At 51.2% G+C, this 14,405-nt stretch overlaps 1 protein-coding gene across 1 annotated transcript; it reads left to right on the top strand.

The window, feature by feature from the left end:
* Window positions 1-218: 218 nt before the first annotated feature.
* Window positions 219-12,445, top strand: LOC142201048 (uncharacterized). The gene is made up of 4 exons (XM_075271871.1): window positions 219-406; window positions 8,466-9,227; window positions 9,991-10,077; window positions 10,444-12,445. The coding sequence occupies exons 2-4, from the start codon at window positions 8,501-8,503 to the stop codon at window positions 11,580-11,582; spliced, it is 1,953 nt and encodes a 650-aa protein (XP_075127972.1). The 5' UTR covers window positions 219-406; window positions 8,466-8,500; the 3' UTR covers window positions 11,583-12,445.
* The last annotated feature ends 1,960 nt before the right edge of the window (window positions 12,446-14,405 follow it).

Here is a 14,405-nt window from a genome sequence, read left to right on the forward strand (position 1 = left end):
ATAACAGCGCACTCTTCCGGCTCACCACTAGATGTCGCCATGTCCAGCTAATATAACAGCGCACTCTCCCGGCTCACCACTAGGAGCCGCCATGTTCCAGCTATTTCCAGCGCACTCTCCCGGCTCACCACAAGAGGTCGCCGCCGTCAGTACCGCGATGACTGGGAGCTCCGGTAGGTGGCGCCGGCCTTGGCGGAGTGAGGGGGAGGGGGAGGAAATGATGCAGCCAGTTCCTCTGGGTCGGGAGCCATTATCCGCACGCTGCATGGACGGGCTGGAGCTCCGCGGGCTGCCGTGACCGGGACACCGCCTGCCCCCCGCGCTGCACCCGCACACCCGGCCGCACCAGCCGCAACCGCTCAAACTGAACGGGCGGAGCCGAAGACGAGGCCTGGAGGACGGGAAAGTGAGTGAACAATGGCCGGAGGAGCGCGGGCCAGGAGCGGAGACCGGGAGGGGGCAACTCGGGGCCAGGGCGGGTAACTGAGGGGGTAAATGGGGGGAAGGAGTGAGCCTGAAACTAGGGGAGGGGGCAATAATGTGAGGGGGCAATAGTGAAGTACCTGGGGGGAGGGGCAGCACATGGAGCACTACAGGGGGTGCAAACTACACTGAGAGTCAGGTCTGTGCATTATATTGGGGGGGTCACTGGCGGGGTCAGGTCTGTACTTTATATTGGGGGGGTCACTGGCGGGGTCAGGTCTGTGTATTATATTGGGGGGGTCACTGGCGGGGTCAGGTCTGTGTATTATATTGGGGGGGTCACTGGCGGGGTCAGGTCTGTGTATTATATTGGGGGGGGTCACTGGCGGGGTCAGGTCTGTGTATTATATTGGGGGGGTCACTGGCGGGGTCAGGTCTGTGTATTATATTGGGGGGGTCACTGTCGGGGTCAGGTCTGTGTATTATATTGGGGGGGTCACTGGCGGGGTCAGGTCTGTACTTTATATTGGGGGGTCACTGGCGGGGTCAGGTCTGTGTATTATATTGGGGGGTCACTGGCGGGGTCAGGTCTGTGTATTATATTGGGGGGGGTCACTAGCAGGGTCAGGTCTGTACCTTATATTGGGGGGGTCACCGGCAGGGTCAGGTCTGTGTATTATATTGGGGGGGTCACTGGCGGGGTCAGGTCTGTGTATTATATTGGGGGGGTCACTGGCGGGGTCAGGTCTGTGTATTATATTGGGGGGGGTCACTGGCGGGGTCAGGTCTGTGTATTATATTGGGGGGGTCACTGGCGGGGTCAGGTCTGTGTATTATATTGGGGGGTCACTGGCGGGGTCAGGTCTGTACTTTATATTGGGGGAGTCACTGGCGGGGTCAGGTCTGTACTTTATATTGGGGGGGGTCACTAGCGGGGTCAGGTCTGTGTATTATATTGGGGGGGTCACTGGTGGGGTCAGGTCTGTGTATTATATTGGGGGGGTCATTGGCGGGGTCAGGTCTGTGTATTATATTGTGGGGGTCACCGGCGGGGTCAGGTCTGTGTATTATATTGGGGGGGTCACTGGCGGGGTCAGGTCTGTGTATTATATTGGGGGGGTCACTGGCGGGGTCAGGTCTGTGTATTATATTGGGGGGGTCACTGGCGGGGTCAGGTCTGTGTATTGGGGGGTCACTGGCGGGGTCAGGTCTGTGTATTATATTGGGGGGGTCACTAGCGGGGTCAGGTCTGTGCATTATATTGGGGGGGTCACTGGTGGGGTCAGGTCTGTGCATTATATTGGGGGGGTCACTGGCGGGGTCAGGTCTGTGTATTGGGGGGTCACTGGCGGGGTCAGGTCTGTACTTTATATTGGGGGGGTCACCGGCAGGGTCAGGTCTGTGTATTATATTGGGGGGGGTCACTGGCGGGGTCAGGTCTGTGTATTGGGGGGTCACTGGCGGGGTCAGGTCTGTACTTTATATTGGGGGGGTCACCGGCAGGGTCAGGTCTGTGTATTATATTGGGGGGGTCACTGGCGGGGTCAGGTCTGTGTATTATATTGGGGGGGTCACTGGCGGGGTCAGGTCTGTGTATTGGGGGGTCACTGGCGGGGTCAGGTCTGTGTATTATATTGGGGGGGTCACTGGCGGGGTCAGGTCTGTGTATTATATTGGGGGGTCACTGGCGGGGTCAGGTCTGTGTATTATATTGGGAGGTCACTGGCGGGGTCAGGTCTGTGTATTATATTGGGGGGTCACTGGCGGGGTCAGGTCTGTGTATTATATTGGGGGGGTCACTAGCGGGGTCAGGTCTGTGTATTATATTGGGAGGTCACTGGCGGGGTCAGGTCTGTGTATTATATTGGGGGGGTCACTGGCGGGGTCAGGTCTGTGTATTATATTGGGGGGGTCACTAGCGGGGTCAGGTCTGTGTATTGGGGGGTCACTGGCGGGGTCAGGTCTGTGTATTATATTGGGGGGGTCACTGGCGGGGTCAGGTCTGTGTATTATATTGGGGGGGTCACTAGCGGGGTCAGGTCTGTGTATTGGGGGGTCACTGGCGGGGTCAGGTCTGTGTATTATATTGGGGGGGTCACTGTCGGGGTCAGGTCTGTGTATTATATTGGGGGGTCACTGGCGGGGTCAGGTCTGTACTTTATATTGGGGGGTCACTGGCGGGGTCAGGTCTGTACTTTATATTGGGGGGGTCACTGGCGGGGTCAGGTCTGTACTTTATATTGGGGGGGTCACTAGCGGGGTCAGGTCTGTGTATTATATTGGGGGGGTCACTGGCGGGGTCAGGTCTGTGTATTGGGGGGTCACTGGCGGGGTCAGGTCTGTGTATTGGGGGGGTCACTGGCGGGGTCAGGTCTGTGTATTGGGGGGTCACTGGCGGGGTCAGGTCTGTGTATTATATTGGGGGGGTCACTGGCGGGGTCAGGTCTGTGTATTATATTGTGGGGGTCACCGGCGGGGTCAGGTCTGTGTATTATATTGGGGGGTCACTGGCGGGGTCAGGTCTGTGTATTATATTGGGGGGGTCACTGGCGGGGTCAGGTCTGTGTATTATATTGGGGGGGTCACTGGCGGGGTCAGGTCTGTGTATTGGGGGGTCACTGGCGGGGTCAGGTCTGTGTATTATATTGGGGGGGTCACTAGCGGGGTCAGGTCTGTGCATTATATTGGGGGGGTCACTGGTGGGGTCAGGTCTGTGCATTATATTGGGGGGGTCACTGGCGGGGTCAGGTCTGTGTATTGGGGGGTCACTGGCGGGGTCAGGTCTGTGTATTATATTGGGGGGGTCACTGGCGGGGTCAGGTCTGTGTATTATATTGGGGGGGTCACTGGCGGGGTCAGGTCTGTGTATTATATTGGGGGGGTCACTGGCGGGGTCAGGTCTGTGTATTGGGGGGTCACTGGCGGGGTCAGGTCTGTGTATTATATTGGGGGGGTCACTAGCGGGGTCAGGTCTGTGCATTATATTGGGGGGGTCACTGGCGGGGTCAGGTCTGTACTTTATATTGGGGGGGTCACCGGCAGGGTCAGGTCTGTGTATTATATTGGGGGGGTCACTAGCGGGGTCAGGTCTGTGTATTATATTGGGGGGGGTCACTGGCGGGGTCAGGTCTGTGTATTGGGGGGTCACTGGCGGGGTCAGGTCTGTACTTTATATTGGGGGGGTCACCGGCAGGGTCAGGTCTGTGTATTATATTGGGGGGGTCACTGGCGGGGTCAGGTCTGTGTATTATATTGGGGGGGTCACTGGCGGGGTCAGGTCTGTGTATTATATTGGGGGGTCACTGGCGGGGTCAGGTCTGTACTTTATATTGGGGGGTCACTGGCGGGGTCAGGTCTGTACTTTATATTGGGGGGGTCACTGGCGGGGTCAGGTCTGTACTTTATATTGGGGGGGTCACTAGCGGGGTCAGGTCTGTGTATTATATTGGGGGGGTCACTGGCGGGGTCAGGTCTGTGTATTGGGGGGTCACTGGCGGGGTCAGGTCTGTGTATTGGGGGGGTCACTGGCGGGGTCAGGTCTGTGTATTGGGGGGTCACTGGCGGGGTCAGGTCTGTGTATTATATTGGGGGGGTCACTGGCGGGGTCAGGTCTGTGTATTATATTGGGGGGGTCACCGGCGGGGTCAGGTCTGTGTATTGGGGGGTCACTGGCGGGGTCAGGTCTGTGTATTGGGGGGTCACTGGCGGGGTCAGGTCTGTGTATTATATTGGGGGGGTCACTGGCGGGGTCAGGTCTGTGTATTATATTGGGGGGGTCACTGGCGGGGTCAGGTCTGTGCATTATATTGGGGGGGTCACTGGCGGGGTCAGGTCTGTGTATTATATTGGGGGGGTCACTGGCGGGGTCAGGTCTGTGCATTATATTGGGGGGGTCACTGGCGGGGTCAGGTCTGTGTATTATATTGGGGGGGTCACTGGCGGGGTCAGGTCTGTGCATTATATTGGGGGGGTCACTAGCGGGGTCAGGTCTGTGTATTATATTGGGGGGGTCACTGGCGGGGTCAGGTCTGTGTATTATATTGGGGGGGTCACTGGCGGGGTCAGGTCTGTGCATTATATTGGGGGGGTCACTGGCGGGGTCAGGTCTGTACTTTATATTGGGGGGTCACTGGCGGGGTCAGGTCTGTGTATTATATTGGGGGGGTCACTGGCGGGGTCAGGTCTGTGTATTATATTGGGGGGTCACTGGCGGGGTCAGGTCTGTGTATTATATTGGGGGGGTCACTAGCGGGGTCAGGTCTGTGTATTGGGGGGTCACTGGCGGGGTCAGGTCTGTGTATTGGGGGGTCACTGGCGGGGTCAGGTCTGTGTATTATATTGGGGGGGTCACTGTCGGGGTCAGGTCTGTGTATTATATTGGGGGGGTCACTGGCGGGGTCAGGTCTGTACTTTATATTGGGGGGTCACTGGGGGGGTCAGGTCTGTGTATTATATTGGGGGGGTCACTAGCAGGGTCAGGTCTGTGTATTATATTGGGGGGGTCACTGGCGGGGTCAGGTCTGTGTATTGGGGGGTCACTGGCGGGGTCAGGTCTGTGTATTGGGGGGTCACTGGCAGGGTCAGGTCTGTGTATTATATTGGGGAGGTCACTGGCGGGGTCAGGTCTGTACTTTATATTGGGGGGTCACTGGCGGGGTCAGGTCTGTGTATTGGGGGGTCACTGGCGGGGTCAGGTCTGTGTATTATATTGGGGGGGTCACTGGCGGGGTCAGGTCTGTGTATTATATTGGGGGGTCACTGGCGGGGTCAGGTCTGTGTATTATATTGGGGGGGTCACCGGCGGGGTCAGGTCTGTGTATTATATTGGGGGGGTCACCGGCGGGGTCAGGTCTGTGTATTGGGGGGTCACTGGCGGGGTCAGGTCTGTGTATTGGGGGGTCACTGGCGGGGTCAGGTCTGTGTATTATATTGGGGGGGTCACCGGCGGGGTCAGGTCTGTGTATTGGGGGGTCACTGGCGGGGTCAGGTCTGTGTATTGGGGGGTCACTGGCGGGGTCAGGTCTGTGTATTATATTGGGGGGGGTCACTGGCGGGGTCAGGTCTGTGTATTATATTGGGGGGGTCACTGGCGGGGTCAGGTCTGTACTTTATATTGGGGGTCACTGGGGGGGTCAGGTCTGTGCCTCATATTGGGGGGGGCTGTGTTGTTACCTGCAGTATATTGGGGGGGTCTCTGGCCTCTCTAGTAGGAGTCCTCGCCCCGTTTCCCCGGGTTCGGGCCCACTCTGGTGTTTCGGGGCCCCTTCTATGGGGTCTTTGTTTCCTCTCTTGGGACCAGTTCACACTGCAGTTTTCTGTGTCACTACTTGCCTGGTGTGAACACGGCCGTGTAGGGATCAGTCGCTGCCTCGTCCTCCTGTGATGTGAGGGCCGGTGCTCGGGGTCCGTGGCCCTAATCCCTGGACACGCCCTTATATCCTGTGGGAGGGGCTCTGACAACCATCAGTCACATGACGGCTTACGGGGTCTGTGTAGGGTGTCAGCGCTATGTCCATGTGTCCTCGGGGTTTATACTGGCGCCCCCAGGTGGCGAGGCCTCGCAGGCTGATACCCCAGTATGTGGGTGAGGGGGAGGGGCCATTATTGGGGACGTCATCTGCTTGTCTTAAAGGGCCGGTCCCTCCCTATGTCTGGTCATTGTGCTCCAGATTGTGCAGCGTATCCTGTGTATAAGATGGCGGTCAGCGACCTGAGCCTAGGGAGGTGTTCACACTGCGGGGACTAGCACGAGGATCTTCAGCTTCTGCAGATTTCTGCTGATGTGTGAACAGAACCCAAATGTGAGAAGAAAATCCTTCACACAGCTGATGGGTTGTTACAGGGGAGGAAGTGGTCGCCAAACGAAACCAACGAACGTCCCGTCTGATTCTTACACTGTGTATATATGTATCTGTATATATGTGATACACTGTGTATATGTATGTGTCTGTATGTATAGGACACACTGTGTACATATCTGTATATATAGGATACACTGTGTACATATCTGTATATATAGGATACTCTGTGTACATATCTGTATATATAGGATACTCTGTGTACATATCTGTATATATAGGATACTCTGTGTACATATCTGTATATATAGGATACATTGTGTACATATCTGTGTATATAGGATACACTGTGTACATATCTGTATATATAGGATACACTGTGTACATATCTGTATATATAGGATACACTGTGTACATATCTGTATATATAGGATACTCTGTGTACATATCTGTATATATAGGATACTCTGTGTACATATCTGTATATATAGGATACATTGTGTACATATCTGTGTATATAGGATACACTGTGTACATATCTGTATATATAGGATACACTGTGTACATATCTGTATATATAGGATACTCTGTGTACATATCTGTATATATAGGATACTCTGTGTACATATCTGTATATATAGGATACTCTGTGTACATATCTGTATATATAGGATACTCTGTGTACATATCTGTATATATAGGATACACTGTGTACATATCTGTATATATAGGATACACTGTGTACATATCTGTATATATAGGATACTCTGTGTACATATCTGTATATATAGGATACACTGTGTACATATCTGTATATATATAGGATACACTGTGTACATATCTGTGTATATATAGGATACTCTGTGTACATATCTGTGTATATATAGGATACACTGTGTACATATCTGTATATATATAGGATACACTGTGTACATATCTGTATATATAGGATACACTGTGTACATATCTGTATATATAGGATACACTGTGTACATATCTGTATATATAGGATACACTGTGTACATATCTGTATATATAGGATACACTGTGTACATATCTGTATATATAGGATACACTGTATCCTACTAATATTATAAAGGTGAAAGTTTGGATGTTTGTTCCTCAATCAGCCAAACAGCTGACCGGATTTTTTTGTAATGATATACACATATATGCACACATATATATACACACACTCGCACATATATACACATATACACACACACTCGCAAATATACACACACTCGCACACATATATATATATATACACACACTCGCACTTATATACACACACTCGCACATATATACACATATATACACACACTCGCACACATATACACACACTCGCACATATATACACACATATACACACACTCGCACATATATACACACATATACACACACTTGCACATATATACACACATATACACACACTCGCACATATATACACACATATACACACACTCGCACATATATACACACATATACACACACTCGCACATATATACACACATATACACACACTCGCACACATATACACACATATATACACACACTTGCACACATATATATATACACACACTCGCACTTATATACACGCACTCGCACACATATACACACTCGCACATATATACACACATATACACACACTCGCACATATATACACACATATACCCACACTCACACACACATACACACATATATACACACACTTGCACATATATATATATACACACTCGCGCTCCTGCTCTTTGAGATGGTTTGTCTCTATACGAGGTCTGACATCTGTCAGTGCAGAAGGGGTTAATCAGCAGCTTGTTGTTCCAGACATGTGAGTCCTGAGCCCGCCAAACTGACACGGCCCCGCCCCTCAGTCCTCAGAGTCCGCCCTCAGTCCTCAGAGTCCGCCCTCAGTCCCCGCCCGTCCTCCCGTCTCCTGTATCTCCTCAGTGCCCTGGTGTTATAGTTTGTGCCCCCCCCCCCCCTCCCCTGACATGAGCATTTTCTGGTTGCACCTGATATTCTAGATGTGCAGCATCTACACTCCATAATATGGACACTCTAGGAATATACACAGCTGCTGTAAGTATGTGCCCCCCATGTTGTATATTCCCCTCCCCCCCATATGTCTCGACGTTGCTCTTTCTGGTTGGACCGGTGCACTGTATTATGGGGGGGGGGGTTTATTCTATTGGTTATCATTGTTGTGTATCCTCATCATCTCCCGTTTTCTTCCCGTTGCAGCGTTCAATGCTGAGGGTTTGAGTCCAGCCGCACCGATGTCTGACGGAAGCCTCCCAGTTCGGAGGATCGGCACCAGAGCGGCGGTACGGCAAGAGGCCTCAAACATGGTGGAAACGGATACTGCTCCGTCCTCAGAGCCGGAACCTTCTGCTCCTCCGGAGACCAACACATCCGACAGCTCCCCAAAGATGGACGCCAAAGTGGAACCCAAGCAAGAGCCGATGGATACGTCACCCCCGGTGCCTGCTGAGGTGAGCACGGAGCCTCTGACGTCCACGACACCGACCATCCCCATCATCACCACCCTACAGCTCAAGGAGAACCTCATCCTCCCACCGCTCGGCCCCAGCCCCTTCACCGGCAGGAAGAGAAAAGCCAACTTCTCCAACGAGGAGACGGAGACGCTGGTCAGGGACGTGGTCAAACATTTCAGTGCCCTGTACGGGTCCGAGGCGCTGCGCACAGAGTCCACCCGCCGGAACCAGCGCCGCAGCCAGCTGTGGACCCAGATCCAGAAACACGTCAATGACCTGGGCTACACGCCCCGCAGCATCGACGACCTGAAACACAAGTGGCGAGACCTACGGCTGGAGGTCAAAAGGAAGATCACCCATCGGAGGACGGGCACCAAAGTGACCCCAACCCCGGGGACCAACCCCATTATTGACACTAAACTCACCCAACTAGAGGAACTGGTGGCCTCCACTATAGGACATCACTGCACGCTGGACGGGGAGCAGGAGGGAATGTACATGGAGCCAGGTAAGAGACCGGGGTGAGAGGTACTGGCACAGTCCTTATGTTACCACTAGGGGCACTACATCTCCCACAATGCACCGCAGCAGAGCACGCAGTGTCCAGATACTGAACTCATACGGACCTGCACCAAGGGAGTACATGGGGAAAGTATGGTTGTGAACGCAGCTCTGGATGTGACTGGAGTATAACACACATGATGCAGCTTAGTATCAGTCAAGGTGTCATCGATGTCTAACACCCTGCGGCAACTGCTGTGATTAGAAAGTACTTGAGGCTTAGCTGTGCAACCCCGTACATGCCGCAGTCAATAAAAACCACAGTGTGTGCGAGGACTGACACAACCACTAGTCACCCCAGTAACAAAATCATGGGAGCGTGTCGTCATGGCAGCCTGACATGGCTGATAACAGATAGTAATAGATTGTATTCCCCTGTCCTACAGTCGGCCTCTCCTGACATGGCTGATAACAGATAGTAATAGATTGTATTCCCCTGTCCTACAGTCGGCCTCTCCTGACATGGCTGATAACAGATAGTAATAGATTGTATTCCCCTGTCCTACAGTCGGCCTCTCCTCTCCTGACATGGCTGATAACAGATAGTAATAGATTGTATTCCCCTGTCCTACAGTCGGCCTCTCCCCTCCTGACATGGCTGATAACAGATAGTAATAGACTGTATGGCTATAGATATGCAGCAAGTGTCCTGTCCCTTGTACTGTGTTTTGCGCTCTTCAGACTTGTCATCTTCTTCTCTTCTTCTCCAGGTGTTCCCCGACAATCCATCTTCTTCTCGTGTAGAGGACCTACAGGATCTATAGGTGACCTGGGCGGTGACAGGTTGGGCAACACTGGTGAGTATCAGTATCTGCTGTATCTACATCCAGAGTCGGCAGGGTCTTACACCCATGTTGCTACTTCTACTTTCTGTTTTCTCATCTTTTTAAGGTTTTTTTTTTTTTTTTAAAAACAAAATGTGAAAATAAATATTTTGGGTCTGAAGACTTTCCGACTGTATATAAGGTGCGCCTTGTGCCCATTATTTAGGCCGGTACAGGAAGCGCCAGTCGTAAGCAGTTGATGTCTCCGATGACTTGGGGAGTGTAACCTTCTCTATGACGGGTTTTGTAGCAAGGGGTCACTTGTGGGTTTTTGGGTCTTTCCATGAGTTGTATCCTCTGATCTCTGTAGTTACGTTTCCTCTTTTATTCCGTTGACAGCGAGTCCGAGGCCGGAAATTTCGGTGGTGTCCCCTTTGGTCGGCGCACCTCCCACCCAGCTCTCCTTTGTCCATGTAACAGAAGACCTAGAGAATGGCGATCATGACATGGAGGTTACCCCAAATGTCCAGAATGTCCAGATCAAGGCCTTCCCGGAGAACTGGCCTGCTATGAAGGAGGTGTGTACGCTGGTAACCACCCAAAACCTGCTCCCTACAGCGCAGACTATCGTCACGGCCCCACCACAGATCCTGACAGTGAAGCAAGAGCTTGTGACTGCCCGGCCTCTCTTGGTTTCAGGACGTTGCGAATCTCAGAACTCCGTTGTTTCCTCCCCGGAAGGATCAGTGGGGAATCCAGCCGGGCAAACGGAGTCAAATGCTGGAGATAACGGAGGCGGCAACAGCAGCAACAGCTCGTCCACGTCCGTGGTCAAGGCAGGTGTGGATATGGTGCAGCTTAAGGTGGAGCACGAGGATGGAGACAGTCAGGATGGAGAGAAGACATCTCTTACACAAGATGAAGACAGAGGCAACTGGCAAGAGAATGCGGATGAGTGGGATAGACAGTCCCGATCCCCGCAGGGGAGTGACAATGCACAGGAGGACTCCCTGCCCTCCACATCCTCCCAGGATGGCGATCCCTCATCTGTAGGAGAACTTCCCACCAATGGAGACTGCTCCTTTGACCCAGACGATCGTAAAGCTCCTTGGAGATCTAATATGACTCGGCTGCTGGAGCTGGAGGAGCAGTGGGACCAGTTATATCACCGGGAGCTGGGAATATGGGAGGAGGAACGGCTCCAACAGCAGCAGCAACGTAACCAAGACCGGGAGCTGCAGCAGCAACTACTTGGTGTGTTGACGGACATTCGAGATGAACTGCGGCAGCTCAGGGAGGAAAGGGCCGCGGCCAGGCAGAATCAAGCCGCCGCCAACGGCTCTGCCTCGACAACTAACACATCCCCTACAGTAGCCATAACCCCCAAAGCTAGTACTGAGAGTCCTGCAGCAGCGGAGACGCCGGCAAAAAGCTCTCCAGTAGCCCCTGCAAAACGTAGAGGGCGACCCCGTCTGATCAGGCCGGCTCCGGAGCCTGTCCGCTCTATCAGGCCCGCACCAGGATCTGCCAATAGCTGAGCCTTGTCCCAATCCTGGACTATAGAATGCACTGGCCCCTCCCCCGCAATGGTTGGCGTGTAGTCCACACTGGACAAGAAGGATTCGTATCAGAAATGCAACTTTTTTTTTTTTTTGATGAAATATCGTCCCGTCTCGGTTATTTTTTATTTTGTCTAACAGGAACAAAAAACAATTCCACAAGGTTTCTAGAAGAGTCCGTTTTGTATAGATCGAATTATAGGGGTCCCCGGCCCGTAGAGAGGTGTATATAGATCTGTTTTCCTACTACCCAGGCCTTAAGATAATTTTGTGCAACTGCATTCCAAGGATTAGTGGTATCACGAGGGGCGGATGGGAGTCCCCGACCATTACCCAACTTTATACCAGAGAGGTTTTTCACGCATTTTATTTTTCACGTTTTTTTCCGTTTTAATTAAGCCAAGTTCCCGCAGACCTAGAGGATGTAAATGCAGATATCGGGGAATGTCGCTTGTGTAGAGATCACTGTATTGTATAAAGCCGCTGGTCAGGTTAGAGGGAGGACGAGGAAGAGCTCCGAGATGATATTTTTTTTTATTTAAATCTTTTATTTTAAAGATAAACATTTCTAGTTTTCTATACTGAAATTCCCTTAGAGTAAGGTTTTTTGCAATCCAAAGGACGTCCCAATGGGACCCTGTTACTAAATCCTGACGTCCAGGGCGCCCCCTGGAGATGCATGAAAGGTAAGGACGGCTCCGAGGTCTGCCGAGAGCAACCAACGAGGGATGAGAAGGGATCGAACCCGAGAAGTTTTATTCTTGCATTAATGTTTCCTGTACTCGGCCAATGAATGGAACTTTTAATCATTTCATGCAATAAAGGATTGTTTTTTTTTTTTGTTTTTTTTTAAAGGTTTTTTTCTTGTGTGTGTTGAAAGAAAGTTTCAGGTTTATAATATGGCACGAAGAGTTAACTCTCCACTAGATGGTGAGAAAACATTGGTGGCTTCTTACTTGAATTATACTGGTCCTAAGTTATGTCAGGTTTTAGGGAATATTCACACATTGCAGATTTGGTGCAGAAATTTGAGACTGAAAAGTTGTTCAAGTTTATTATACTCCAGAGCTGCGCTCACTATTCTGCCGGTACAGTCGCTGTGTACATACATTACATTACTTATCCTGTATTATACTCCAGAGCTGCGCTCACTATTCTGCTGGTACAGTCGCTGTGTACATACATTACATTACTTATCCTGTATTATACTCCAGAGCTGCGCTCACTATTCTGCCGGTACAGTCGCTGTGTACATACATTACATTACTTATCCTGTATTATACTCCAGAGCTGCGCTCACTATTCTGCCGGTACAGTCGCTGTGTACATACATTACATTACTTATCCTGTATTATACTCCAGAGCTGCACTCACTATTCTGCTGGTACAGTCACTGTGTACATACATTACATTGCTTATCCTGCGTTACACCCCAGAGCTGCGCTCACTATTCTGCCGCTGCAGTCGCTGTGTACATACATTACATTGCTTATCCTGCGTTACACCCCAGAGCTGCGCTCACTATTCTGCCGCTGCAGTCGCTGTGTACATACATTACATTGCTTATCCTGCGTTACACCCCAGAGCTGCGCTCACTATTCTGCCGCTGCAGTCGCTGTGTACATACATTACATTGCTTATCCTGCGTTACACCCCAGAGCTGCGCTCACTATTCTGCCGCTGCAGTCGCTGTGTACATACTATCAGGGTAACTATATAACTTGGTCAGGACTAGTAGTTGGTTCTTCCTGAGTAGACATCCTGGGCCGCCATCTGGACTCATGATATAAGGGTCAGTACACACTGCACATCACAGCTTGTGTATATCGGGGTAGTCACTGACCATATAAGACCTCGGGTGCTTTCTGGGTGGAGGAGAAGGTCTAGGTCTTCCATGTACCAGGAGTGGACAGCTGGGCTAGAGACGTCTTCATTCAGGAGATCTTAGCTGCAGCGAGCGCTCTCCCCACCCCGAGGTCTCCCCCAGATCTGGCACCCTTTGTGTTCCGGCCTCCATGTCTTGCCTTTCTTGTATTAGACTTCTCTCTCTCCATCCCCACAATTGCCCTCACAGCTCCGGACCGGCCTTGTCAATGTTCTCACAGATGTGCAGTGGCCATCTTTTCTCCGTGTCTCTTCGATCTCCTTACTCTTGGTCCCGTCTTCCACCTCACTTTACCTCTGCTGCAGATAACACTGAGGCTATTGCAGCCAATGTCTGAGGTCTTGTCATCAACCTGAGATGACTTTTCTCCTCCATGTTCATGCCCAGCTAGTCATGGTTTACCGTCGCACACGGAAGGTCCATGACCACTGATGTTTGGTAAAAGGAAAATGTTTGTTTTGGTACCGTGTTAGCCAGTGGTTATGAAATATAAAAAAAACAAAAAAACTTTGCAAGTCTTCAGTAGGTGATACCTTTTTTAATGGCTAACTCATAATGATGACAGAATATGACGTTTCGAAGCTTCCTCTGAGCTCCTTCTTCAGATATATCTAAAAACACTTTCTAGAGGCTGCATATTTATAACTGGACACAGGGGTAGGATTACAGGAGGGAGGAAGAGTCTTATTACTATATACTTATAACAACAAACAATCAATTGCCAGATCCCAGGTTCTTATCTTAATGGCTGTCTCAGTTCAGTAATCTGTATAGAAAGACATAAACCCACGTGAGATGTTCATTCCACTGTCCAGCGTCTGGAATAGGGTCATGGCCTTGTACTCATAAATCAGTCGCTGTTTCCTTGATTTAAAGTTCCCTTTTAAGATCAAGATTTTCATGTCACTGGTGATATT

Source organism: Leptodactylus fuscus, chromosome 4, assembly GCF_031893055.1.
Source record: "Leptodactylus fuscus isolate aLepFus1 chromosome 4, aLepFus1.hap2, whole genome shotgun sequence".
Classification (NCBI taxonomy): Eukaryota; Metazoa; Chordata; class Amphibia; order Anura; family Leptodactylidae; genus Leptodactylus; species Leptodactylus fuscus.

Bases quoted from the DNA above. Each gene is read 5' to 3' on its own strand.
- LOC142201048 (XM_075271871.1), top strand. From the start codon at position 8,501: ATGTCTGACGGAAGCCTCCCAGTTCGGAGGATCGGCACCAGAGCGGCG. The intron at 9,228-9,990 runs GTAAGAGACCGG...CTTCTTCTCCAG, and splicing joins GGGAATGTACATGGAGCCAG to GTGTTCCCCGACAATCCATC. The intron at 10,078-10,443 runs GTGAGTATCAGT...TTCCGTTGACAG, and splicing joins TGACAGGTTGGGCAACACTG to CGAGTCCGAGGCCGGAAATT.